Source organism: Chiloscyllium plagiosum, unplaced genomic scaffold (genome assembly GCF_037043375.1).
Source record: "Chiloscyllium plagiosum isolate Xiang-an unplaced genomic scaffold, Cpla_swu_hap1 HiC_scaffold_29, whole genome shotgun sequence".
Lineage (NCBI taxonomy): Eukaryota > Metazoa > Chordata > Chondrichthyes > Orectolobiformes > Hemiscylliidae > Chiloscyllium > Chiloscyllium plagiosum.
Genome location: NW_028270167.1, coordinates 14,077,402 through 14,104,557, shown reverse-complemented (window position 1 = coordinate 14,104,557; position 27,156 = coordinate 14,077,402). Strand labels below are relative to the sequence as shown.

Sequence of the window (27,156 nt, the reverse complement as noted above, 5' to 3'; positions counted from 1 at the left end):
AGTGTAAATGGATAACTTTAAATATATTTCATCAAAATAATAATGATAATTCTTTTAGTTTTTTTCCTACCTTAATTATTTCTAAATAACGATTGGTTGAAAAGAATGTCAGTCATAAATTTGACCATTCCTCATCACCGAAGTCAAAGATAGCATTGATGGTCATTTATTGTAATTGTTATGAACTATATGGAGATCAGCAAATTGAAAGAAATGAAAACTGGGCAACTTGAGCGAGACTCTCAACTTCTAATCAAGCCAAAAACAGTCTAGAATTAAGCTCAAATTATCAGGCAAATTGCAATCAATATGTGCCATAAATCTCACATTAAATAGCAAATGCAACAAAGATGGATCTCTCAAGTTTGCCAGGCAGTCCCTTCAGCATTTTAGATAGTAATCTCAACTCGAGTCCTTCAATGCTGTGGAATTCCAGCTCATATTTCTGTGAGGATTTAGCCAGAAATTCTCATCTGACAACAGTTCCCAATCAACCCAAATTCCCTGGGCACAGCTTCCTTTGTGAAGGTGCAGCCTACGATAGTCTCTGCTTGAATTATACCTTCATTTAATCCCTCGGTAACATCTTTGTGCATTGTTTTCCTTTAAAGTACTTGAAGCAGGGTCAATAACCTTACAGTTGTTTAACCCCACTTTCAGGTCAAACTTTCATGTTCCTTTTTTATCCAGCTGTGCCAATGGGATCTGAGCTCAGGTGGTTTAATCTGATTTCAACTAACATCAGATTCCCTGAAAACCTTTTCAGTTTGGTTTAGCTTTTGTTTTTTCTCAGAAGTCTGAAAGCTCAGTTACTCATTCAGGTTAGGGAACAATGTAAGCTTTGATTCCGTCACACAATGCCAAGTGATTATCTTCATTACAATCTCAGTACCACTATCATCACTGCACTTTTTTTGCTTTTATTTCTTCTTTGCAAAGTCTGACTTTGTGAGCTTGCTGCAGGCTTTATTTCATCGCTCAGGTGTTGAAATAAACAATTGTAATTCCATATGGTGGCTGGTTGTTGCACAGGACATTTTTAAGTCAGTGTGTGCAAGTATGTAGAAAGATTTAAAAATAAAACCAATGCTACTTTTACGTACGTGACATGGAAATCTGATTTAATAAGCAGAAATTGCAAAATCTCTTCCTTGCCACGTGATGATAAAATTGATTTTTCTATCAATGCAGCTGTTGATCATAATAAGTGCAAAAGCATGAATGTGGATGACAAATTAAGGTTTGACCCCTAAAGTTAAGTGATCACCATAAACAGTGATCAGTCGAAGTGAATTCCAATTTGGATATTCTGTTGTCTATTAGGATGGATAAATCCCTGGACCTGATCATGTGTTTCCCAGAGCTTTGTGGGAAGCTAGGGAACTGATTGCTGGGCCCTTGGCTGAGTTATTTGTACCATTGACAACCACGAGTGGGGTGCAGGAAGACTGGAGGTTTAGAACATCGAACAGTACAACGCAGAACAGGCTCTTTGGTCCTCGATGTTGCGCCGACCTGTGAACTGATCTAAGCACATCCCCCTACACTAACCCCGTATGGTTATCTAAGGACTGTTTAGATGCCCCTAATGTTAATGACATTGGCAGGCAGGGCATTCCACGCCCTTACCACTCTGAGTGAAGAACCTACCTCTGACATCTGTCTTAAATCTATCACCCCTCAATTTGCAGCTATGCCCCCTCTTACAAGCTGACTGCGTCATCGTAGGAAAAGGTTTCACTGTCCACCTTATCTAATCCTCTGATCATCTTGTATACCTCTATTAAATTCCCTCTTAGCTGCCTTGTCTCCGATGAGAGCAGATCCAAGTCCGTCAGCCTTTCCTCATAAGATCCTCCCTCTAGACCAGGCACATCCTGGTAAATCTCCTCTGCACCTTTTCCAATGTTTGCACGTCCGTCCTGTAATGGGGTGACCAGAACTGTACGCAGTATTCCAAGTGAAGTCGCACTACTGTTTTGTACAGTTGCAGCGTGACATCACGGCTCTGGAACTCATTTCCTCTACCAATAAGACGTAACACACCATATGCCGCCTTAACAGCACTATCAAACTGGGTGGCAACTTTAAGGGATCAGTGTACATGGAATCCAAGATCCCTCTGCACATCCACACTACCAAGAATCTTTCCATTGACCCAGTGTTCTGCTTTCCTGTTATTCTTCCCAAAGTGAATCACCTCTCATTTATCTGCATTGAACTCCATTTACCATCTCCCAGTCCAATTTTACAGTTTGGCCAATGTGGTGCCATTATTGAAGAAAATAAGGTAATGAAAAGCCAAAGAACTATAGACCGCTGTGTCTGACATCAGTGGTGGATCGGTTGTTGAACAGAATCCAGAGATACAGGATTTGCATGCATTTGGAAAGGCAAGGACTGATTAGGGATAGTCAACGTGTCTGTGTGCATAGGAAATCATGCCTCACTAACTTACGCGAGTTATTTGAAGACGTGACAAAGCAGATTGATGAAGGCAGAGCAGTACACATTATCTATATGGACTTCAGGAAAGTGTTAGACAAGGTTCCAAGTGGTACACTAGTTGGAATGTTAGATCACATGAGATCCAGCAGAGCTATCTGATTGGATACAATATTACCTTGATGGAAAGAGAAAGAGGATGGTGGTGGAAGGTTGCTTTTCAGACTGGAGGCCTGTGACCAGCAGTATGCCACAATGATCGCTGCTGGGTTTACTGCTTTTTGTTATTTATATAACTGATTTGGATGTGAATATAAGGGGCATGGCTAATAAGTTTGCAGGGGATATCAAAATAGGTGGTGTAGTGGACAGTGAAGAAGGTTACCTCAGTACAATGGGACCTTTATTAAATGGGCCAATGTGCCAAGGAGTGGCAGATGGAATTTGGTTTAGATAAATGTGAGGTGTTGCATTTTGGTAAAGCAAACCAGGGCAGGACTTTTACAGTTAGTGGGAGGGCCCTGGGGAGTGTCGTCGAACAAGAGGCCGAGGGGTGCAGGTGCATAGTTCATTGAAAGTGGAGTCACAGGTAAACAGAGTGGTGAAGAAGGCATTTGGTACACTGACCTTTATTGGTCAAAACATTGAGTATAGGAGTTGGGACATCATGTTGTGGTTGGACAGAATATTGGTGATGCCACTGGTCATCTTTCCACAGGAAGGATGTTGATAAACTTGACCGGGTTCATTGCTATGATATTGCTGTGACTGGAGGGTTTGAGTTATAGGGAGAGGCTGAGATTATTTTCCATGGAGCATCGAAGACTGAGGGGTAACCTTATAGAAATTTATAAAGCCATGAGGGGCATAGATATTGTTATATATAGATATAATTTATAAAGCCAAGGTCTTTTCCCTATGGTGGGGAACCCAAAATTAGAGGCCATAGGTTTAAGTTGAGAGGGGAAAGACTTAAAAAGGATCTGACAGGTAACTTTTACACGAGGAGTTGTATGGTACGAGCTGCCAGAGGAGGAAGTGGAGGCTGGTACAATTACAACATTTAAAAGGCATCTGGATGGGTATATGAATGTGAGGGGTTTAGCAGGATATGGGGCAATTGCTGGCACTTGGAACATCTGGTCACTGCAGACAAGTTGGACTGAACTCTGTTTCTGTCGAAGGTAAAAGCAGGTCTTTCAATATATTCTTGTTGCGTATCCCACTTAAACTTATTCACAGTGTCTATTCCCTAAAGGTTGAAGTGAACCAAAGATTGACATTGATCCTTGTCCTAGTTTCACTTCTGAATAAAAGCCATGGAATATATGTGCAGTTCCTCATGTTCTTTTGCGATACAAAGATAATTACGAAAGTGAGGTATGAAGAGAATACAAGGAGCCTACAAAGGGTTATAGATAGGTTTGGTAAATCTGGCAAATGAAGTAAAGTGCCCATTTTGGCAGAATGAATAAATGGGAAGAGATTGCAGAGCTCCGAGGTGCAGAGATCTGAAACAAACAAAAACAAGTTGCTGGAGAAACTCTGCAGGTCTGACAGTAACTGTGGAGAGAAAGCAGAATTAACATTTTGATTCTTTGTAGAGAATTGATAGCCAGGAAAAGGTGGATTTATACTGATGGCGAGGGTTGGGGAGAGAAATGAGGGAGCCTGAAGAGAGCTAAAAAGTTGAACAGACTAAGGGATTGTTGATTGTAAGCTAGATAGGTAATAATGAGAGATGAAATAGGTTGGCTGTGCTGATAGCAACAGATAATTGCAGGACCTGCGAAATTGGTAAAATGGAAGAAAACTTATTGGTTGTAAAATTATTGAACTCCATGTTGAGTCCTGAAGTCATCAGGGTCCCCAAGCAGAAGATGAGGTAATGTTCTTTCAGCTTGTATTGAGCTTCTCTGGAACACTGCATCGGGTCTGAGACAAGTGTTGGTATGCGTCCTATGGTAGATCTGGGGTTTCCTAGTGCATGACTTGTAGTATGCAGTTAGTAATCAGGAAATGTAACAATGTTATATTTATTATTAAGGGAATTGAATGGAGGGATAAGTTGGTTATGCTTCAAGTATTTGAGACTGTATGTGAAGTGCTGTGTCCTGTACTGATCATCATATTTACGGGTGGACGTTAATGTTTTGGAAGCAGTTCAGAGATTGTTTACTGGACTAAGATCAGGAATGAGCAGAATACCTTACAAAGAAAGGCCTGTATCTTTTTAGAGTTTAGAAGAAACAGATGTGACTTAATAGAAATGCGTACGATCTCAAGGGATCTTGACCGGGTCGATGTCAAAAGGATGTTTCCTCTTATTATTGGGTCTAGAACTAGTCGTCATAGATTAAAACTAAAGCTTACCAATTTAAGATACAGATGAGGAAACCTGTTTCTCTGTTGAGGGTTGAGAGACTTTAGGGTTCTGTTTCTGAAAAGACAGTGGATGCAGCATGAGTTTATTGAATGGTAGCACAGGCTCAAAGGGTTGAGTACCTTAGTCCTGTCGTTTGTATGTATGAAGTGGGATTGTGTTCAATTAATGACCAAAATCGCTGAGTGGTGAAAATAGCCTTTTTATTCAGCGACTGCAGGAGCACAAGTTCAAGACAGCAAAAGAATCCGGAAATACCGTTCTTACAGTAGCCTTTTTATGCACTATTTGGAGATGCCGATGTTGGACTGGGGTGTACGAAGTTAAAAATCATACTTCACCAGGTTATAGTCCAACAGGTTTAATTGGAAGCACTAGCTTTCGGAATGCTGCTCCTTCATCAAGTGATTGTGGAGGACACAATTGTAAGGCACAGAATTTATAGCAAAAATTTACAGTGTGATGTAACTGAAATTATACATTGAAAAATACCTTGATTGTCTGTTGAGTCTTTCACCTGTTCGAATACCATGGTAGTTTCACTTCTTTCATGTGTAAATGACAAAACGTTGTTTTAAAAGTTGCATTCTCAGGTTAACTGTAACAATTGGTGTTAGCTAGACAATATGTTGAAGGTGTTAGCCCCCTTGTAGAGTTACATTGTACTTTGCTCAAAAACTGCATGAATTGTCTGTAAAACTCTGATTCTAATGTAAAAAGTGAGATTACAATCTAAACACATGGCACAGACAGAGAACACGGGGGCTAACACCAATTGTTATAGTTAATCTGAGAATGCAACTTTTTGTCATTTACACATGAACGAAGTGAAACTATCATGGTATTCGAACAGATGAAAGACTCAACAGACAATCAAGGTATTTTTCAATGTATAATTTCAGTTACATCACACTAAACTTTTGCTACAAATTCTGTGCCTTACAATTGTGTCCTCCACAACCACCTGATGAAGGAGCGGCGCTCCGAAAGCTAGTGCTTCCAGTTAAACCTGTTGGACTATAACCTGGTGTTGTGTGCTTTTTAACTTTCTATACACAGTTCCTACACATACAAAATTCCATCGCTATGGTGTTACATTGTTTCATCTATGGTACACAAAGGTTTGAATGACTTCTGTTCTGGGAAAACAGGAGATGGGTTAAACATCTGTTAAATGGAGCTGTTACTTCTAATGGGATTAGGAATGACTGTCCGGTCTACTTGCTAATTAAGAAGTAATAGTCCTTCTATCTTTTAAATTAATACAATTCTATATGCTCTAAATAAATTAGAAATTATACCTGTACTTCACAAAGAATAAATGATAGTAAACTGAGTACCGCAGCTGGGTTGTGAGGTTTGTTTACTATTTGCCAGTGAGAGTTTGTAAAGTTAAGGTTTTGGAATGAAAAGATGCTCTTATGTTAAACACATATTTGGAATATGGTATTATGTCCTCAGTAACTTCTAAGTGTTATTTTAAAATTCTCCCCAATAATCTTATAAAATCTGCAGTAAATAAAGTTAATGTTTTCACATTTTATTGGCATATGGCTTATCTGATTTAGGGTATAGCTGGTTAAATAAAGAAAAGAAGGTGGAGAAGATTGGTGTCTCATGTGAGCACTTGCTATAACCAATCCCTTGAGTGACTAGGGAATAATCTCAATCTGAATCATGTCCTGCAGCAAGCTTGTGCATTGACACTGGGGACATGTGAAAGTTGGGATGAACCCTGGAAAGACAGAGTCAAACTTCTTTCAGCGAAAAAGTGTTAAATTTGTCTTAATTATTTCACCAGATAAGCCCCAAGTGCAGATCACAATGAGCCAGCCACAAGGTTTGACAAGAGAAGGGGACACTCTAGAACTGATTTGCACAGCCAGTGGGAAACCGCAGTAAGTATATACGCTTCAAATCTGAAGAAAGACTGATGTTTGTTTTGGGAAATTATGTTTGATATATTTATTTTTACACACAGTTAACTAATTCACAGACCTGTTGGGTGAGTTCAGAGTTTTTATTGCTGCAATAACCTTCAAGTTGAAATTGATGAATAAGGACGTTTATCCAAGGGACTTCAACAATGATATCTGCTGTGTGTGTGTGTCTGTCTGTCTGTCTGTCTGTCTATCTGTACGTGTATCTGTACGTGTATCTCAGCTCCATTCAGCCCTTTAAAGATATTAACTTCACTTACAAACTCTGTGACCTTTTTTTTTTGAAGGCTGACTTCTAATCATAAAACACCCTTTTAAATGTAGTACAGAACATGAACAGCAGTGTTTAACCTTCAGAAGAACATGTTGTCTTGGTAGTTTTAGTTAAATTGATTGATACAGAAGTATTCTTTGCATTTCATTGCATTTTTGTTTCCCTTGGTGTATTAAGTCATTTTCACTTACAGGAGGCAATCTATATTGATGCATATATTCACTGCATGAAGTACTATATTACATTACTAACTAGAATGATCTCGATTTTTATTTCTGATCTGGGCTGGATTAATTGCTTGTCTTCTGTGACTGCAATTAACCTCAGTCTAGCACCTAAAGGAGAGCAAAGTTTAGCTGCAATGTCCTGCATCTTGTTGCTATGAAATGGTTGGAAAGTACCAACATTTTTTTAAAAATTCAAATACCGGCAATCTGTAACAAAAGTTTTCAAATAGTGCTGAAAACTCTTACCAGGTCAAGGACACATCTAAAAAGCTGGAGATCAATGAACGTTCAAGGTCTAGAAGCATTAGCTTGCTTTCTCTCTTCAGAGATGCCGTCACAACTGTTGAGTCTTTAGAGCATTAAATATTTATGGACACTGACCAAAAGAGTGAACGGGTTCTCAGTTAAAGGACTGTGTAGGCTTGGCTATGCTATGCTCTATGACCCTTGACTCACATTTGAAAATGGTTACTTGAACTAAAAGTTGAGTAGCAATAGACTTGAGAGGGTGATGGGAAATTGATTAGGAGCTGATCTATGTGCTGTATAAAAATCTTGCGTTAGTGTGTGCATTCTTGTCAATTTTTCTATTACAACCTCTTTATACCACTTTTATGATTGAAACTGTCTATGTAAACTTAGCAACGATACAGTAATTAAACTCTTACCTCCAGTGGAGGGAGCATTTTAGTTAGTGTGAGCAGTGTACATAGCCAATTTTTATGATAAATGTGGACATAGAAACTTATAATGGAAATATAAAGAACAGAATGTATCACTTCAAAATGAGAACATAATTACATTTGTGCTCCCTGGTCGAATAATCCCCTGCCCTCAAACTCACTTCACCTAAAAACTGCTCAGCTCTGTGTACAATGTAATAGATAAAATTCAATTTGCCTGGGGAAATCTTGATAGCATGATGTATTTCAGCAATCAATATAGCTTCTCTCAGCTGGAACATTTCTACTTTAACTGGGTTGTGATGGAACAGAGGGCATTCCACATAGAAGGGATTAGACCAAAGTATTACAAGGTGATCTACCTGTTATTGTATAAGCTTATTTTATTGGTCATCAACCAAAATTGTTGCAAGTACAATTGTGTAGAAATATCACCAAAAAGCATGACATTCCTGTTAAGCATGTGCAATTGTATATCTTGGGTGAAAGTGATAGACAACAAAATTAGGACACATGAGAAAAAGAGAAAAAAATTGATGTTTTTTATGAAACTTTGGGTTTTAAGATGGAGAAGTTTATAGGTTATGACTGGGGGAATGATTTTCCTTTCCGTAATGTGTTTGAGATGATTTGTAATTTAAAATTATGAAGTGCAGCTATCACCTCAAAAAAGAAGTGACAGTAAACTTGCATTATAATTGATTTAATCTTAAAATTTCCACAGGCCCAATCTCATATGGAAACGAGTGGATGAGGAAATGCCTGATCGGGCCATTTTTACAGAGCCAAGGACTTTTATCCTTGAGTCTCTAAACAAAACTGACAATGGGACCTACCGCTGCAGTGCTTTCAATGCTGTTGGAGAATCATTTGAAGATTATGTCTTGCATGTCTATGGTATGTACAATTCTCATCCAAAACTCGTGCCCTTTCTCCCTTTCCTTCTTTTTACCCCCTCCCTCCTCTTTCCCACTCCCCCTCGCTCTCTCTCTCTCTTCCCCTCACATTCTCAGTGGATAGTTTTTTTTAAATAGTTATTTTCATTGCTCATAATGTTTTGCATGTTAGAAATGTAATTTGTCTTTTGAATGTTAAAAATGAGAAAACAAAACAAACGTAATCTGTGTAAATGACATTAATCGGAGCGGAAAATGCATCTAGATGCTTTTATTTACTAACCATAAATCTGCTGTGCTTTTAAAAATTGTGATGTCTGATTGTAGAGTGGAATCCAGTACTTATTGTATACCATGGAATTTTGATTATCTGAAGGTTAATGCTCCTTATGTACAATACGCTGATTGTTGTTCTATCTGCATTGATGTTAACCCATACTTCCTACTAAATGCTATTCAGTTAAAATCCTTTTTTCATAAAGCTCACCTGTAGTCATCGTGTCTTTTAAAATGGAGTCACATTTTGCAGGAGTGAAGCTGTGAATTGCAGGCTTTCGCAAGTAAACTTAACGAAACATGACTTTGTTTGGATCATGAGGCTCAAAGCGACTTGTCCTTTTTTTTTAATTGTTCGGTTTTGGAAATCAGGAGCTTATCAGCACCATTTTGTGAGCTCCTTCCCCGTCCTCTCAAAAAATAATTATAACCATAGAAAAGTCATCTTATTTGTACTTCAAGTTCATGTAAATAAGGTCATAGTAATTGGTGCGATATTTTCCTGATTTGTCCCCTTGAGACTGGGATTTCTTTCTGATCCCCATTAATACTACTTTGTGATTGTGACCTCTTTCAAAAGTGGAGAATGATCACCAATTTCAACTCTTAACCCTTTTCCTCCACGGTGCCCAACAGCCAGCCAAGAATCGATCAGACTATCCCATTGAAGGCAGCTATATTGAAGCAATTGATCGAGTGAGACATCTCTCAAATATCTGGTGCAATAATTAGGCCACCGAGTGGCTAAATCACAATTATGTTTAGTGTCATGGAAATCTGACGCGTCAAGTAATTTTCTTCACCGAAAAGGTATTTTGCTGTGTTGTCATGGTCTAAGTCAAAATGAAGTGGTATACAATAAGCTGAGCCCTTGAAACCTAATGCATTGATTATGTGCATGATGACATAATATTTCTGAGAGTGGCATGTCTCTTACTCATAATATCCTGCCCATAGCGTTTTGCAAAACAAAAGTGCAGTAAAACTGGAAGACTCCCCTAAAGCTGCCAAGTCTGAGTTAGATATTACATACATGAAATACACTTAGTTGAAATTGCATCTCAATTTAAGAGAAGGGTAATTTTATGGTTAGGTACAAGGACTGATGAGTATTTCCTGCAGATCACCTCCATGGGATTCATTTTTGGATAAAGATAAGACTTTTAAAAGCATTGCTCTCCATTGAGATGCAATGAACACCATCTGTTTATCTCAGCAAATATTGCAGCTGATTCTCTGGAGTGATCTCAATCAGAGCAATCATTGGGGGTTGTCTGCTCCACACGATTAGTGCTGTTAACCTGCAGCTAAACCAAGTGTATGCTGCAAGTAGACAAAGCCAATTGCATTTATGTAGCACCGTTAACGTGTCCCAAGCCACTTTGCTGGACAAAAATTACCCAAATGTGGACAGCAAACCAGAAGTGATATTCCTGTTGCCTTGCCACTGAGGAGAATATTTGGACATTAACATATGGTCTGACACGAAATAGCTAAATGCTCTACTTTGTACAATGGTTGGAGATGACACCGTTCATAAAAATGTGAGATTATAAACAGCTGGATCAAATATTGAATGGTTTGTGATTAGCAGCTGCCAGGGGATTTCCAGTTGCCCCCTCTATACAGCAGAGCGAGCTGTGTGAATTGACATGAGAAAAGGTTTTGAAGCACCATGATAAATTTATGATCGGCATAAGTAAGGAGAAACATGTGGCTTGCTTTTGCTTCTCACCCTGTCTGACCGTCATTTTTTCCAATATTTGGGATACAGAAGAGGAAACCCAGCCTATTGTCACTCCAAAGAGAGGGATAGTGCAGAGTCGACACAGCCCTTTGGTTCGAGTCACTTCAGAATATCTGCTGCTGAATTTGCTGACAGCAAGAGTGCAGAGCACTCAACAGAAATGCCCCAAAAAGTAAAGGATTGTAATGTTATTATTATGAAATGGAGATGACCAAGCAGGATAGTGCTTATCCATAATTGTCTCCTCTTGAACAGTACTGCCAATAACCGTATTTCCATCAGTAGCGTTACTGATGTGGGTGTTTCTATATCCCATCATGCTGGCATTCAGCATATCCACTTGAGATCAGCCTATTACTGGTTCGCTTTGTACAAAAGAAATTCTCTGCTTTTTGTAGATATGTTCCAATATCAATAAAATACAAATAGCCGAAGAAAATGTACTCAAAAATACAGTCAGCTGTAGAAACTGAAGGATTCATTTCGCTTCTAAAGCAGATGGCAGCTGTTGAATTGGTAATTGGGAGCATTCCTTCTGGTCTGATCGCTAACAGAGATGGGAAATCATGCACATTTTAAAAATAAGAGGACCGATCTAATGGGATGCAGTCTGGCAGTACTGTTTCAATGGGTGTCTCAAATATATGATACAGCAATTGAGCTGGAACAGACTGCATGGAATAATATAGTTCATTTCCAATTGTTCTGTTTTTCAGATGAGTCCTCCTTCATCTTTCAGTCTCTATTATAACTGAGTAATGTGCATTGAAAATTCCATTGGAGTTAAGGAGTTGATACTCTAACCACTTTTCATTCCAATTAAATTCTGTTCTGACTATGTTGTCCAAATTAAATCCTAAATCACAATAGCTTAAAGTTTGAGTTCCTGATGATAGTTGTGATGAATTATGCCCATTTCACTGGTTATCAGCAAGGGTTCAGTCAGTGCATAACTGATGTTGTCACACTAAAATTGACCAAACTCACTCCTTTAATTTCAGTAGGAAGTATGGCAATTAAACATAGCTCTATGCTGTTTCAGAATGAGACCATGTCATTCAAAGCTGGCTGATTAAATGCTGCCAAAGCATTTCAGACCAGCACTTCATTGCCCGCTAAAATGGCTCTGAAATGTGACCTTGTCTGTCATGCTACTCCCATACTGGAGCTACATATGCACTTGAGTTAAATCCCAAGCAGTGCAAGAGGTGCATTGGCTCAGGGACTAAGCTCTATGTTTTCATGCTTACTGATTTCCTAAACACTTGGGAGTGTTGCCCCTTCAGAAACCCTACTCTCCCCATACAGTGACTCGGATGATGGATGCTGTAAGCTGACTTAACTTAGTGCCTGTCTGATAAAACTTAGTAATAATTGCGTGGTTCCGTTTCACAAAAACGGCTTTTTGTGAAAGCCATTTGCCGAATAGGTAATTTCAGGCTGTGCCACAGAGTGAATTATAAAAGTTTTTTTTTGATAAACTGTAGACCCCACTCCACTTTTCCAGTCTGTCTTGAGCAGTAGGATAGCATTTAAAACTGCATGATTGCCTTTGGTAGTCCTATGGAAAAAAAACTCAGTTAGAAAGAATTATTAACTGCACAGCCCTTCATTTCTACCTTTCTGTTCATTTAGTTTTTTTTAAAATGAGCTTCAGTGACAGCATCAGGATTACTGGCTAGGGAGAGTTACTGAGCCAACAGTGTGAGCAAGCTGAATTAACATCACTCGAGAGATGATCATTAACCCAGTGGTGCTCCAGCTTCAATTGTGCATGTTAATACCAACTCACTCATGCTGTCAAGCGCAGTAACTCTGGCATTACACCACCCCACTGTGCCATCAGTGCTTGCTGTTTAAACAAATCAAAGAAAAACGAGGCTAAGGAAGATGATTCCTTATAACACTCCCACTCTTTTTCCAAGGGGGACACAATTGTTGGTGTAGACCTAAAATTAATCAGACCTGTTGGAGAGACAACTGTCATCTGAGATTAAATCAAGCTGTCTTGTTCCATTGTGTGCTGGCTATGAAATACTGTTGATGCACTCTATGTACTGACAAAAAAAATACTAGCTCCACTTAATATGCCCCAAAATACTTTGATATCTGTTATCTGAAGAATGAAATTCAACCAACCAAAGATATTAAATTTATTTCCTCTCATTGTTCTGTTTATTAAAATTTAATAAGAGTGGCAAATTAATAATTTATACCAATACTTATTGGCATTTGATGCTAAACTCATCTGTGAAAATAATTTCAATTCACAGCAAAATTCTGGTAAAATGTCATCTAGAATACTTTGTCTAATTAAACTGAGAGTGTTTGCCTTGAACACACATTCAGCACAAGGACATGTTAAAATGCTCACCTTTTCTCTGTTGAGTTTTACAGCTGCTGTACTATTGTAGATCCGTGTTCCAATTCTTGCCATCCATTTTCACAGCAGCAATGACACTTGCAGGAGTTTCAACTTTAACCAGGGTGGAAAAGGCGATGTATTTGCTCATTCTTCCTTACTCCATGTCAGCTGATTTGCTTTCACATTGTATGTAATGTCACAGGCATGGTGTTGAAGTATTGTGGAAGCGCTGCATATACTGAAGAATCTGATCTATTTACAAGTACTTTCTATTCCTAAAGAGTACTGCCCGTGAATTGAAAGTTCTGCTTATAGAAAGTGCATTAACAGATTATCAAAAGGCTAGTTGATGGGAGAAGGAAAGTGGTTTGCATTATTTGTTCAGTGCCAAATGATATGAGGCATTTTGTTTTTTGGAAATGTCAAGAGTGTTTGTTGAGCAGAAATACAAATTTACGGCATTGGCAAACCAACTACTTTATGAATTACCTTCTCTTTTCCATGAAACTCCTGCAGTGTGGCAGTTCCTGCTTTCACTTTTTTTTTTATTTTGAGTCTATCTTTGGTGAATTACATGATTCTATTTTCCCCTATTTGTTGAAAGACAGCCTTCTGCCTGTTCCCCTCCCTGTCCACTCCCTCTCAACCTCTGATCATTTATGTAGCAGTGTTTTCTGGTTCGGATGATGGCTTTTTCAAGAAGCATCTTATGGTATCCTCCTACGACATGGTAATTTACTTCCAATGCATCACAAGACTTCAGTAATGATTCTGCTCTACAAGTTGCAGGAGACAAGTGCCAAGACTTTAGTTGTTAGTGGGATTATTTCTGAGCAGGTGTGGCAACATCACAACAAATACTGACCAAAAATATATTTGGAGTGAGTTATTCTATTCTTCACAACTCAAACCTACTTCAACGTGTTTGGCTAAACAAAGTTGGTAGCATTGTGATTAAAGTTACTGGATTACTGATACTTTGGGGACATGAATTTAAATCCCATCACAGGTGCTGAAGGGAGTTTAAATTTGATTAATTGATCATCTATAATAAAAAGCAACTCTGAATCATTAAATGACCGATTCCTGTCGTAAAGCCTTCCGGGTTCACTTAATGCCTTTCAGGGCAGGAAATTAGCCATCCTTATCCTGTTTTATCTACATATGATGCCAGAGTTGCAGCACTGTGGTTGACTCTTTACTATCTGAATTGATTGAGCAAGCCATTGTCTGCTCCAGGGTAATTATTGGTAGGGAATGGATGTTGGACTTGGCAGCAATGCTGACATCCCAAAAACAAATTTTTAAAAAATAGACTAGGAATTAAATGGACAGAGAGGGCAAGAAAAGTATCCTGAGTGTCCTCAAAATTAATTTAATGGAATATGGTTAAATGCAATGCCTTTGATTGTTTTTCCTGTCTATCAAAATTGCCAAAAATAGCATGGAACATCATGATGGTATTTCTTATTACATGATGCTGATGGTCAATGGTTTGACTTTTTTGAAGGGTCACAACTCTAGTGTATCCCTCGATATGCCACAAGTATTTTGCTAAATAAGGTTATGGCATTTTCGCGTTAAGGCTTAAATTGCTAATTGTGGAATTTATACAGGACTCTTCAGCCCATCAAGTCTGTACAGCCACAAATACGCTACTATGTACAGTGGTCCCATTTTCCTGAACTAGGCCTGTAGCCTTAAAGGTTATGACACTTCAAATGCTTATCCGAGTTCTTTTTAAAGATCATGAGGCTGTCTGTGTCAACCAACATTTCAAGCATGCATTCCAGATTCCCACTACCTTCTGCTTAAAGCTTCTTGTTAAATCCCTTCTGAACCCTTGTACCTTTCACTTTGAAATTTTACCAATTTATTCTTGACCATTTGTCTAAGAGGAACAGCTGCTTTCTACCCATCCTGTTCTAAGATGCTGATGTAACATTGAGGATTTCCCAGGTAAACAAGACCCATTTCTTTCAATAGCTTTTACGTTCCAATCATTATCCTTCCCTTAACAATATTACCTGTGAATTATTGTAGACAGACAGTTCAACCAGTTTATTATTCAAAAACGTGTCTACCGAGGTGCTCTTACTTTAAGACAAAGGACTGCGGTTCAAACTTAGATTTATCAAAACATTTGCAAATTGAAGTAACAGCTTTTAGATGATAAATTAACTTACCTTTACCCCAAACTAGTCTATCTGCCTGAAAGACACAAGAGTTCCAGATCATAATGAGTCTCCCATTGTTAAGGTGAACACCTCTATTTAACATCCTGTGAAGGTCTGGGCTGATCCCTATTGGCTTTCAACCTGTGATAACCTCAACTTCTTTGTATTCAATCAGGCCTTGCCTGCAGAAACGGTTTAGCTAATCTTTTATGTTGGGCCTAGTTGCTTAGACTGTTGGCCACTTGGCTACATCTCCATAGATCCACAGTAATACGATGATAGCCATTTCATTAGTGGTAAATGAAGGAGATCCACGAAGCCCTTCACCACCTCCACCTTGAACAATCTGATTTCCACCTTACATGTTCCCATGATGGCAGTGCTGAACTCAAGTTCTCCATTTGTGGAGAAATGACTTGTGCCAAACAGTCATTTTCTATGTCCTGTTAAGCTGCTTTGCTGTAGCATGGGGACCTTACAACCAAAGCAATGGAGCATCTTGTGAACTGGGGAGGAGTTGGATTGTTAAATGGGAAGCAAAATGCTAAACTTTAATAAGCACCTTGACCTGTTGCTTAGTGCACTACTTGAGTTAGTAAAAAAGTTATTTAATGGATTAGGACGTTGCTGGAAGGCTAACATTCATTGCCTGTTTCTAATTGCCCATGAACCAAATGGTTTGCTCGAACATTTTGAGAGGACAGTTGAGACCCAACCACATTGCTGTAGGTCAGACCAGGTGAGGAGAGCATGACAGAAATCCTTCCTTCGAGCATATTAGTGAACCAGATACATTTTTGTGGCAATGGTTTCATAGTTGTCATTACTGTGACTAACTTTCAATTACAGGTTTCTTAATTCATTTTAAATTCCAGCAGCCATGAGGATGGGAATTGAATCCCTGTCCCTCTGGATTACTCTTCCAGTAACATTACTATTATACTACTATTTCCCCAAAGCCTGTTGTAACAAACCTTTTATTTTCCTGATAACTTGACTACCTAGAATACATTCTATTGAAAATAAACTTTTTTAAAAAAAAATTACACAATTTCAAACTACAGCTTCAAACTGGTTAATGTGACCTTTCATCGATAGCCTTTTTGCATATGCTCCAGCTCTCTGGCACTGCAATCAACAGTGTCTCCAAAATAATAACATCTCATCACAAAGAGATGTTCTGCTACGCTGAATCGCTCACTATATATACTTTTTGATGTCGAGCCTGTATTTTGACGTAGAATATCTTAAACTCATAACAGCTAACAGTGCCGTTAGCAATGCACAGCAATTACTGTAATATCTGAGAGAAGCTGTGGAGAAGGCAAAGAAGGACATTAAAAAGCCATCTGGGATTTATGTATGACTTATGATTGCTTTCAGTCCTCCCATGTTACATAAAGCTCATGGCATCTGTGCTTCATATTATAGTTTTGACATGGTCAGAAATGTCATGGTGGGTCAGGGGGTGTTAGCAGAAGGTAAGGAATTCTATTCGAAAAAGCCATCACACGAGCCAAAGAGATTAGAATTTGTTATTTATTTACAGATTTTATTTTCATTTTTTGTGATTTTGTGTGAAAAATGTTGTGTATTTCATTTGTGTTTTTATTCATTTTTTCCTTTTTACCATCTAGATGCACCCACTACTACCCCACCTCCCACTACAACCACCACTACTACCACAACCATCCCTACCATCTTGGAAGGTACAGTACCCACATACCATCTCGCTTTTTTTCCCTCAATGCTACTTATCTCTCTCTTTGTACATTTGGAATATGTGCAGCAGTTTGTGAGAATCTAAGGAGAACCCCACTGTCAGAGCTTCAGGCTGCAAATGGTCTTGTCACATCACAGCAACTGATTACCTTACAGAATAGCTTTTGTTCTGTATTGGCAAATTGAGATCTCATGAGCCATGATTGTCTTTCTGAGGAAGGCTATGCAATCCTATATGTTTTAAAAATCTATCCAAAATGGTGGATAGGAGAAAAATGGTGCCTGTAAGAGATGCTCCTTTTATTTTGAGGGTTTTTTTTTCCAATGCTAGAGCTGATTTCATTGATTCTTGGAGCAGTAATTACTGTTTTATAAGCTGTTGCTTGGTTTTAGAACTTGGCAAAAGAAATCTAAATAACAATCCTTTAAAACAGGAGAAAAGAGAGCACAGTAAACCACATAGGGGTTCTTCTAAGAACTGTTCAAGTTACAACATTTAAGAGGCATCTGGATAGATATATGAATAGGAAGGATTAGAGGGATGTGGGCCAATGGTGGCAAATGGGACTAGATTAATTTAGGATGAGTTGGACCAAAGGGTCTGCTTCCAGGCTTTACATCTCTATGACTCTGAAAACATGTTTTCAAATAAGGGATTTTTTTTTTTTTTACAAAAAACACACTCCTTTGTTGGATCTAACACTTTTACAAACCCTCTCTGGATTTTTCTTTGGTACCTTGTGTTGTCACTTATTTATTTGAATACTCCGATCCCTAACAAAAGAAGGATTTTCCCATTCTTTTGGTAAAACGTTTACAATATCAAATATCCACCTGAAGGTATAACTTTGATACAGACCCACTTTCAACAGGAGACATTGTTTTTCAATGAAGTACTGGATTTAATTCCTTACAGGAATAATAGCTGCCATCTGTTTAAATGTTGAAAAGGATAATTAACCTGAATAAAAATATGGTTTTCCAACATTTTTGGATGTGAGGAAAGACAGGAAACCTATTCACAGAAGAGACACACCGTACAGTTATATCCAGTGTGTTCTATAGCACTGTAATGTATGCAAGGTCAATGCAACTCTGAAGAAGCTTGACAATGTAGATGCTTGGAGATTACTTCTGTCTGGAATGAAGGGTCACAGTCTGAGCAGAGACTGTCCATTTGGGACTGAGCTAAGATGGAACTGCTTCATGGATTGTTGGAATTCTGTAGAGAGTTGCAGATGTCTAGTTGTCGAATAGATTGAAGGCAGAGATTGACAGAATCTTGATCATGCAGGAAAACAAGGGATATTGGGATAATGCAGTTGAGGTTGGAAGTCAGCTGTAATCTTCTTGAATGGCCCAACAGTTTCAATGGGCTGAATGGTCTGTGTCTGCTCCTACATATGTTCAAAAGAACTTAAAAAAATCTTATCTTAGAAATCTTTATCAAAATTGTGTGATAACAGATTCAACAGATCTGAATAACTCTGAGGGAAAGGGGAGGGTTCAATTCCATGTTTTAAAACATGAGATACAGTTGTCAGAGCCAAGAATATCAATGTGACAATTATGTTGCATTTTAAATTGACGCCACAAATAGTTCTGACCTTTTTATATGGGCCTGATCATAAGATGCAGAAGTTTTGTTCATTGAACAGTATTAAACCATCCCTTGGGGCAAAAAAAGACAATTTAACTCTGTTCTGTAAAAGGTCCTTGCAATCTACCTATGAATCAGTGACAGCAGACGTTTATAGGGAGTCTAAAAAATAATAACCCAACCCCATGCTGTGTTGCTGCCTTGATATACATTTCATAGAATCATTGATTTCTCTACAGTGTGGAAACAGGCCATTAAGCCTAACAAGTCCATACTGACCCTTCGAAGAGTAACCCACCCGTTCCCCTAACCTATTACTCTGCATTTATCCTTAACTAATGCACGTAACCTGCACATCTTTGTATTGTGGGAGAATGTGCAAACTCCATACCGACAGTCACCTGAGGCTAGAATCAAATTCAGGTCTCTGGCTCTGAGAGGCAACAGTACTAACCACTAAGTTACCGTGCCACCCTCTAGTTCTCATACACAAGTGGCTCATAGGACTGTTTTCAGCAAGGCATGTTATTTTGTCTAAAATGAGAAGTGAGGCAGACTTCCATAATTGAACTGCTCAAAGCAGAGTTGATTGCATTGTGTGTCTGCAGTAGTATGACTTCATAAACATCTTAAAGGGAATCAAACTCTCTTGCATGCAAAATATTATCGAATAACTTGTCTCAAGTTTTAAAGATGTGATGTAAACTTACTTCCATTCTAGTGCAGCTCACTTACCATCTAAATTCCAACTCTAGCAATCCACGGCTTGCTCAGATTTGGTAGATAATGTTGCAAGTCAAAACCCAAGTCTTTCCAATCTCTTGAACTAGCTTGGTTTCCCTATTACTTGATTAACCCGTGGGGATTTCCAACTGCACAAAGGTGAGATTTTCACTTACCTTTTTTTTCTTCTATTCATTCATGGGATGTGAATGTCATTGGCTGGGCCCAGCATTTATTGCTCATCCCTAGTTGCCCTCATGAAGGTGGCAGTAGGCTGCCTTGAACTGCTGCAGTCCATTCGGTTATGGCTAAACATGTTACTTTCCATTGCATTTTTGTTGCTCAATAGGTTCCTGGTAACAATGAGACATCAGATACAGAACTTGAGGGCAAACTCCCCGTGAGTGGTGACCTCCCTTAAATGGGGTGAATCTCACACTTGTGGTTCATGTATACACTAGGAGATGCTGCAATTGATTGAGGAAGGAGAATAGAGAGACAGATCAGCATTTTCTTTTTACTTTTAGAATAGTTTGATATCCTTTTCAAATATAGTGGCAGTTAGTTATAATACAAAGTGGGGTACGCAAAAATGAAACCATGTTTCAATGGATCACATTATTAAGAAAATTCATTTTTGACCATCAGAACAAATTAACTTCATTTGAGAATCCAGAAAGCTGAATGGTATAAGTGTATGTTCACTACAACAAACCATTCTAATAGAGCTTTACTATTAATTTCAGAAATTGAAAGCAAGGATTCTTAGGGTGTGCTAAAGTTATGTGATCCCTCGAATTAAAGTATGATCACAGAATCACAACAATTGTTATGGCACAGAAGGAGGCCATTCGGTCCATTGTGCCTGTATCGGCTCTTAACGGAGCATCATGACCTAGTGCCAATCTCTTGCTTTCTCCCCAAACCCTTGCACACAATTTCAATCCAAATAATGATCTAATGCCCTCTTGAATTCCTCAAATGGCAGTCTCCTCCATGCTTCTAGGCAGTGCATTCCATACCCTAACTACTCACTGTGAAAGGTTTTCCTCGTGCCCACCTCACTTCATTTGCGCATAATAAACCTGTGCCTTCTCATTCATATTCCTTTTGAGTGCTTCTCCTTATCCACACTATCTAGCTCACTCTAGAAAACTAACATCAAATCTCCTGTCAGTTGCTTCTATCCAAGGGACACAGCCCCAACTACTTCACTCTATTTACTTAACTGAATTGGCTCATTCTGGAACCATTCTTGTAAATCACTTCTGCATTATCTCCAAAGCATTTACATCTTTCCTATAATGTGGCACTACAACTGTATGCAGTACTCCAGCTGAGGTCTAACAAGAATCTTCCATAAGTTTAAGTAGCTTCTTTGCTCTTCTACTCAATGAGAGAAAGTGAGGGCTGCAGATGCTGGAGAACTGAGCTGAAAATGTGTTGCTGGAGAAGCGCAGCAGGTCAGGCAGCATCCAAGGAACAGGAGAATTGACGTTTCGGGCATAAGCCCTTCTTCAGGAATGAGGAAAGTGTGTCCCGCAGGCTAAGATAAAAGGTAGGGAGGAGGGACTTGGGGGAGGGGCTTTGGAAATACGATAGGTGGAGGGAGGTCAAGGTGAGGGTGATAGGCCGGAGTGGGGTGGGGGCGGAGAGGTCAGGAAGATGATTGCAGGTTAGGAAGGCAGTGCTGAGTTCGAGGGATTTGACTGTGACAAGGTGGGGGCAGGGGAAATGAGGAAATTGGAGAAGTCTGAGTTCATCCCTTGTGGTTGGAGGGTTCCCAGGCAGAAGATGGGGCGCTCTTCCTCCAACCGTCGTGTTGCCATGGTGTGGCGATGGAGGAGTCCAAGGACCTGCATGTCCTTGATGGAGTGGGAGGGGGAGTTAAAGTGTTGGGCTACAGGGTGGTTGGGTTGGTTGGTCCGGGTGTCCCAGAGGTGTTCTCTGAAACGTTCCGCAAGTAGGCGGCCTGTCTCCCCAATATAGAGGAGGCCATCTCTATATTGGGGAGACAGGCCGCCTACTTGCGGAACATTTCAGAGAACACCTCTGGGACACCCGGACCAACCAACCCAACCACCCCGTAGTCGCAACACTATAACTCCACCTCCCACTCCATCAAGGACATGCAGGTCCTTGGACTCCTCCATCGCCAGACCATGGCAACACAATGGTTGGAGGAAGAGTGCCTCATCTTCTGCCTGGGAACCCTCCAACCACAAGGGATGAACTCAGACTTCTCCAATTTCCTCATTTCCCCTGCCCCCACCTTGTCACAGTCAAATCCCTCGAACTCAGCACTGCCTTCCTAACCTGCAATCATCTTCCTGACCTCTCCGCCCCCACCCCACTCCGGCCTATCACCCTCACCTTGACCTCCCTCCACCTATCGCATTTCCAAAGACCCTCCCCCAAGTCCCTCCTCCCTACCTTTTATCTTAGCCTGCTGGACACACTTTCCTCAATCCTGAAGAAGGGCTTATGCCCGAAACGTCGATTCTCCTGTTCCTTGGATGCTGCCTGACCTGCTGCGTTTTTCCAGCAACACATTTTTCAGCTCTTCTACTCAATGCACTTATTAATAAAAACAAGGATACTGCATGCTTTATTAACTGCTCTCTCCACTTGGCTGGCCGTCTTCAATTATTTCCGCACATATATATGTCCTTCTGATCCTGCATCCCTTTTAGAATTGTACCCTCTATTTTATGTTGTCTTTCAATGTTCTTCCTGGGTAGATTAGATTCCTTACAGTGTGGAAACAGGCCCTTCCATCCAACAAGTCCACACTGACCCTCCGAAGAGTAACCCACCTAAACTCATTCCCCTACTTTTACCCCTACCCCTGACTCTTCTCCTCTATGTTGAACTGCACCTGTCGCCTATCTTCCCACTCCACTGACTTGCCAATGTCCTTTTCAGGTTCCACACTGTACCCCTCCCATACAAGTTTTGAAATTGTCCTCTGTATACCAAGATCCAGATCATTAATATATATCAGAAAAAGCAAGGGACCCAGAGCCATCCTTAGAAAACTCTACAACAAACCTTCCTCCAGTCCAAAACGATCCATTGATTATTACTCACTGTTTCCTGTAACTTAGCTAATGCTCTATCCATGTTGCTACTGTCCTTTTTATGCTGTGATCTATAAATGTTCTCAAGTCTCTTGTGATTAATATGATGCTTTTGAAAATTCACAACATCAGATTTGTTAAATGTTTTTAGTGTTCCCCTTCAGTGCAAAATCTACAAAAGAGTTTCTTCCATTTAGGGAGCATTTTGCCCAGTTCATGCATGTTCAGCCTGTGTATTTATATATAATCTAGGCTGATAGCCTTTAACACAATTGCTATCTGATGCCCTTGATGAGTTCACATTAGGAAACCATTGAAAAGGGAACTGTAGTCTATATCTGAATAGAGAACAATTATGGAAAGCTATTAACTGTATACGTTAAAATTGATCTTTGTCAATTATTTAATCTTTGAAGGGTTGCTTGTCTAAGCTATCACAATTGTTGCCATTCACTTGCAATTGGTATACTTATTTAAGCTTGTGTATACAATAATTACTTTTAAAGTCACCAATATAGCATCCACCTTCAAAGAATCTTACAGCACAGAAGGTAGCCATTTGGTCCATCCTATTTGTGCTGGCTCTTTGAAAGAGAAATCTGTGCTTTCCTCATTACCTAGTCTGTGTCTCCCTTCAAGTGTTTATCCAATTTCCTATTGCAAGTTGTCATTGTGAATCAATCTTTATCACAGTTTAGTCACAAAGTATATACAAAGTAAAAACTTAATCCACACTCTGTGTGTCAAAATTCTGGAACTGTTTCCAGTGGTGTTATGGGTCTATCTCCACGAAATTGACTGTAGCGGTTCAAGAAGGCAGCTGACCCTCAACCACCTCAAGGGCAATTAGAGACTGGCAATAAATGCTGGGCTAGCCAGTGATGCACACATCCCACAAATGAATAAAAGAAAATGAAGGGTAGGTAAAAATCTAATCTTTGCACAGTTGGCCAACACCAAGGGTTGGTTGAGTAACAAGGAGGCCAAAATAAATCAAGAGTTTGGAAATAAGTGAAATCAAGCTTGAGTTTAAGTTGTTCATGATGCAACAACTACTCATTTGTCTCTCTACCCCTCTCTTCTTCACCCCCTCACCCCCCCGGGCGCGTTCAGTCCCCCTTCTTTGTCAACAAATGTGGAAGATAAAGACAATTTCTGTGTCTCAGTTCAGGAATTCAAGGTTCTTATGTGCCAGACACAGATCAGATGTTATACAACATCTTTTATGAATGTTTATTATTGTCTAAGAATGTCCCATACCATTGCTGATCACTGTCAGAGGAACAACATGGTGGTTATCTGCAACCAGGCTTTGAGGTTGGGGGAGGAGGGAATGTGCAGTGGGTATGTAGAAGGGAGTTTAAATCTTCAATATCTCAAATTTTATTTTATCCTCTCTTTTTGGAGACTAGATTTCTCTAGAAGTATTACTTGTAATGTTACTTTGTAAGGCACTGAAATGTCAAAGTGGTCTCACAGGCCCTTGATTGGTTAGCGTAAATTATTAGTGACCCAATGCAAGTTTCTGTATCTGCCAAATTTGTCCTGCTTCAGTAAACTCTACTGTTGATGCAGCCTTTGTAGAATTGAAAATCCCTTTGCCCGAATCACTGTATGGTCACTTCTTCCTGTTTAACCTTCATCTCACATTTCCTCTAAAGATTATGAATTTGTTTAATTTAAGATGTATTAGGTAGTGAAGGAGATCGAATGACCTTCTCTGAATACTGCCATTGTGACAAAGGCATCTGTGGTGTACCTGGCTAGATAGTTAACCTCCATGTCCACAGAGGTGTTACAGATATCAGGTTTTGTAAACCTTTTACTCTGAAAGGTCCACATAAATATCAAGTGCGATCATGGGTGCCTAACAGATAGCTGATTCGCATTCATACTTGGATACAATGTTGACAGCTTTAAGGGATCAGGTTACAGGATTACCCTTAAGATAGCAATGAACTTCACAAATTGGTTAATCTGGAGACCGTCAGACAACAGGGAAATGGACATTTTGGTGAAACCAGTCCATGCTGAACATAAGTGGGTGGCACGGTGGCACAGTGGTTAGCACTGCTGCCTCAGCGCCAAAGACCCGGGTTCAATTCCCACCTCAGGAACTCCACCTGTGTGGAGTTTGCGCATTCTCCCCGTGACTGCGTGGGTTTCCTCCGGGTGCTCCGGTTTCCTCCCACAATCCAAAAATGTGCTGGTTAGGTGAATTGGCCATGCTAAATTGCCCGTAGTGTTAGATAAAGGGTAAATGTAGGGGAATGGGTCTGGGTGGGTTGCGCTTCGACAGGTCGGTGTGGACTTGTTGGGCCGAAGAGCCTGTTTCCACAAGGTAAGTAATCTAATCTAATCTCAAACTAAACTAGTCCCACCTGGCCCATATCCTTCTCAACTTTTCCTATTCATGTACTTACCCACGTGTCTTTTAAATATTGTAACTGTACCCACATTCACCACTTCCTCAGGAAAACTACCATTAACCAGTATCTATCATGATTTTACAAACTTTAACATCGCCTCTCGATCTCCTACACTTCAGTGAAAGGGGTCCCAGCCTATCCAGCCTCTCCTTATAACTTAAAGCTTCCATACCCGCAACATCCTGATAATTCTCTTCTGAACCCTGTCCGGCTTAATAATATCCTTCCTATAACTGGGTGACATTTGGGAGAAAGTGAGGTAGCAGAGAAATAAAAGCAGCTAGTCTCTATTGTTCTCAACCACAAGATACAAATGGGATTTTTCACTCCAATGAATGAATCAAAGTTAATGAGAATTTAACTGAAGTTGGAAGATTTGCCTATCTTTGGCTGGAGGGAGTGGTGTAGCCTTTGCTATGAAAGTCAATTTGTGGATCAGATATAATCCTGCTGATGAATGAATAAGGAAAGAAGCTTTTGAGAGCAGAAAATAACTTTGGATATTGTTCATGGAAAATGATGTGTCTATTTGCGGGACAGGGCACAGTACATCTGTGGAGGAAGATTTTTGATTAATTCATCAGTTAACTAGAGGATCTTTATTGTAGATTAGAGTTTAAATTACCCACTGTCGCTTTTAGTTTGGATATTTCAGCAAGTCTTAAAGCTTGAAAGCTTGAATGAAAATGCAGAGGTCACTGAAAATTCAGATTGGTTTTTAGAGGTTATCTGTTACTGTGGGGATTGTAACAAGTGCATGGAAATATGAGGCTGTTAGGTTGAATGACAGTATTTTCGTTGCATTAAGAAAAACTTAGAACTATTTTGTGACCTGTCTTTTTGGTTAAGGTATTTGTGCAGCATTTTCCCCTTGAATCAACATGGGTAAACCAGAAACAGGAATGCAGTATAATAGGAGATCATGGCAAACATCCTGGGATCATTAATGATTTTTTTTTTTAAAAAAGTTATATTCTCATCACTGCACAGAGAATGAAACTTTTTTTTCTGAAGTGATTTCCCGTTTCATGGAAAGAGTACACTGTTTGCACGGCGATCATTATTACCTCCTGAAGCTCTGATGATCTGTGAGATCTTGCAATAAATTCTTATTGCCATTGGACTGAAGTACTACATTTGAAAATGACTTTTTTCCAGGGGAAAAAAATTCACCAGTTATTTGGCATTTTCTTCAATGTTTTCAACGACCAGTTACAACAAGATCAATTTGAATTAACTTCCTGATTTGCTTTCTCAAGCCATAGATATTCATGGTAATCAGTGAGGGCAATTTCTAAAATTGATTCCCTCGCTGTTTCAACACAAACTGCTGTACTTGTCCAATTCTTGTAGCCAGCATAAATTCTCGGTGTTTATTATGGGCAGGCACAGTGCTGCAGCATTGTGTTGCTTCCGTTTTCTCTTATCCTATAGAAAATCCTGCCTCACATTTCAAATTCTGACCAGCTTTTCTGTTTCTCATCTGATTATCACTTACAAGATCCTACAGGATATGCATTGACTTATTTGTCCTTGTCACCCACTTCATTATGATCAAGAATGTTATGACAGGATAATTTTGTGCTTTTTAAGATTGCCAGCGACTTACTCGTGTCTATGAAAATCAAACTGTCAAAGCACTCTTCAGCGAGGAGTGGTTATTTTTGCAGCCACAAAACACTACACAATTTTGTTGGTCCGAGATTGGATGGGGTTGTAAAACATACCTTTTCTTTTTTTAAAAAAAACTTGTCATAATAAATTGCTTTTGATTTATGGCACATTCATTCAGTGTCCTTGTGTTGAGAATAATAGGATTCAGAATTGTGAGTCTTTTGGTTGAAAACTTACAAGTTCAACATGGGCTGCCTCTCATATAATGTTCCATTAATCAGGATCTGTTGAAACCACTACTTATGCAAGCAGTGGTGCTGACAAAATAATGCCTTAACTGTGCTGCAGATTGATGTGTGGGTGCAGCAGAGCGTGGTCATGAACTGGTGCATTGTGTCATAGCAAGAGAACATCAATTCACTCCTGCAGGTCCCAGTCTAGGTTGCTGCGATGGTGAGTTACCAAGTGTGAGGTAGGTACATCAGACGAGGAGGAAGACTGCACTTGATGTGCCATGAACAGCTTCCTTTCTAGCCACCTCCAGTGGCATTGGCAGAATCCTGGAACCAGGTTCC

The 27,156-nt window shown here is 39.6% G+C and overlaps 1 protein-coding gene across 5 annotated transcripts in view; it reads left to right on the top strand.

Annotated features, from left to right (window-relative positions):
- cadm1a (cell adhesion molecule 1a) overlaps window positions 1–27,156 on the top strand; it is a 402,038-nt gene that overhangs the window by 336,735 nt on the left and 38,147 nt on the right. For 3 of the 5 annotated variants that reach the window (XM_043676688.2, XM_043676687.2, XM_043676689.2), the window contains 3 exons: window positions 6,630–6,726; window positions 8,677–8,849; window positions 17,051–17,122. In XM_043676688.2, coding sequence (XP_043532623.1) covers window positions 6,630–6,726; window positions 8,677–8,849; window positions 17,051–17,122 — 342 coding nt within the window. The remainder of the gene's footprint in view (window positions 1–6,629; window positions 6,727–8,676; window positions 8,850–17,050; window positions 17,123–27,156) is intronic. The other 2 variants (XM_043676690.2, XM_043676691.2) reach the window with 1 other exon arrangement.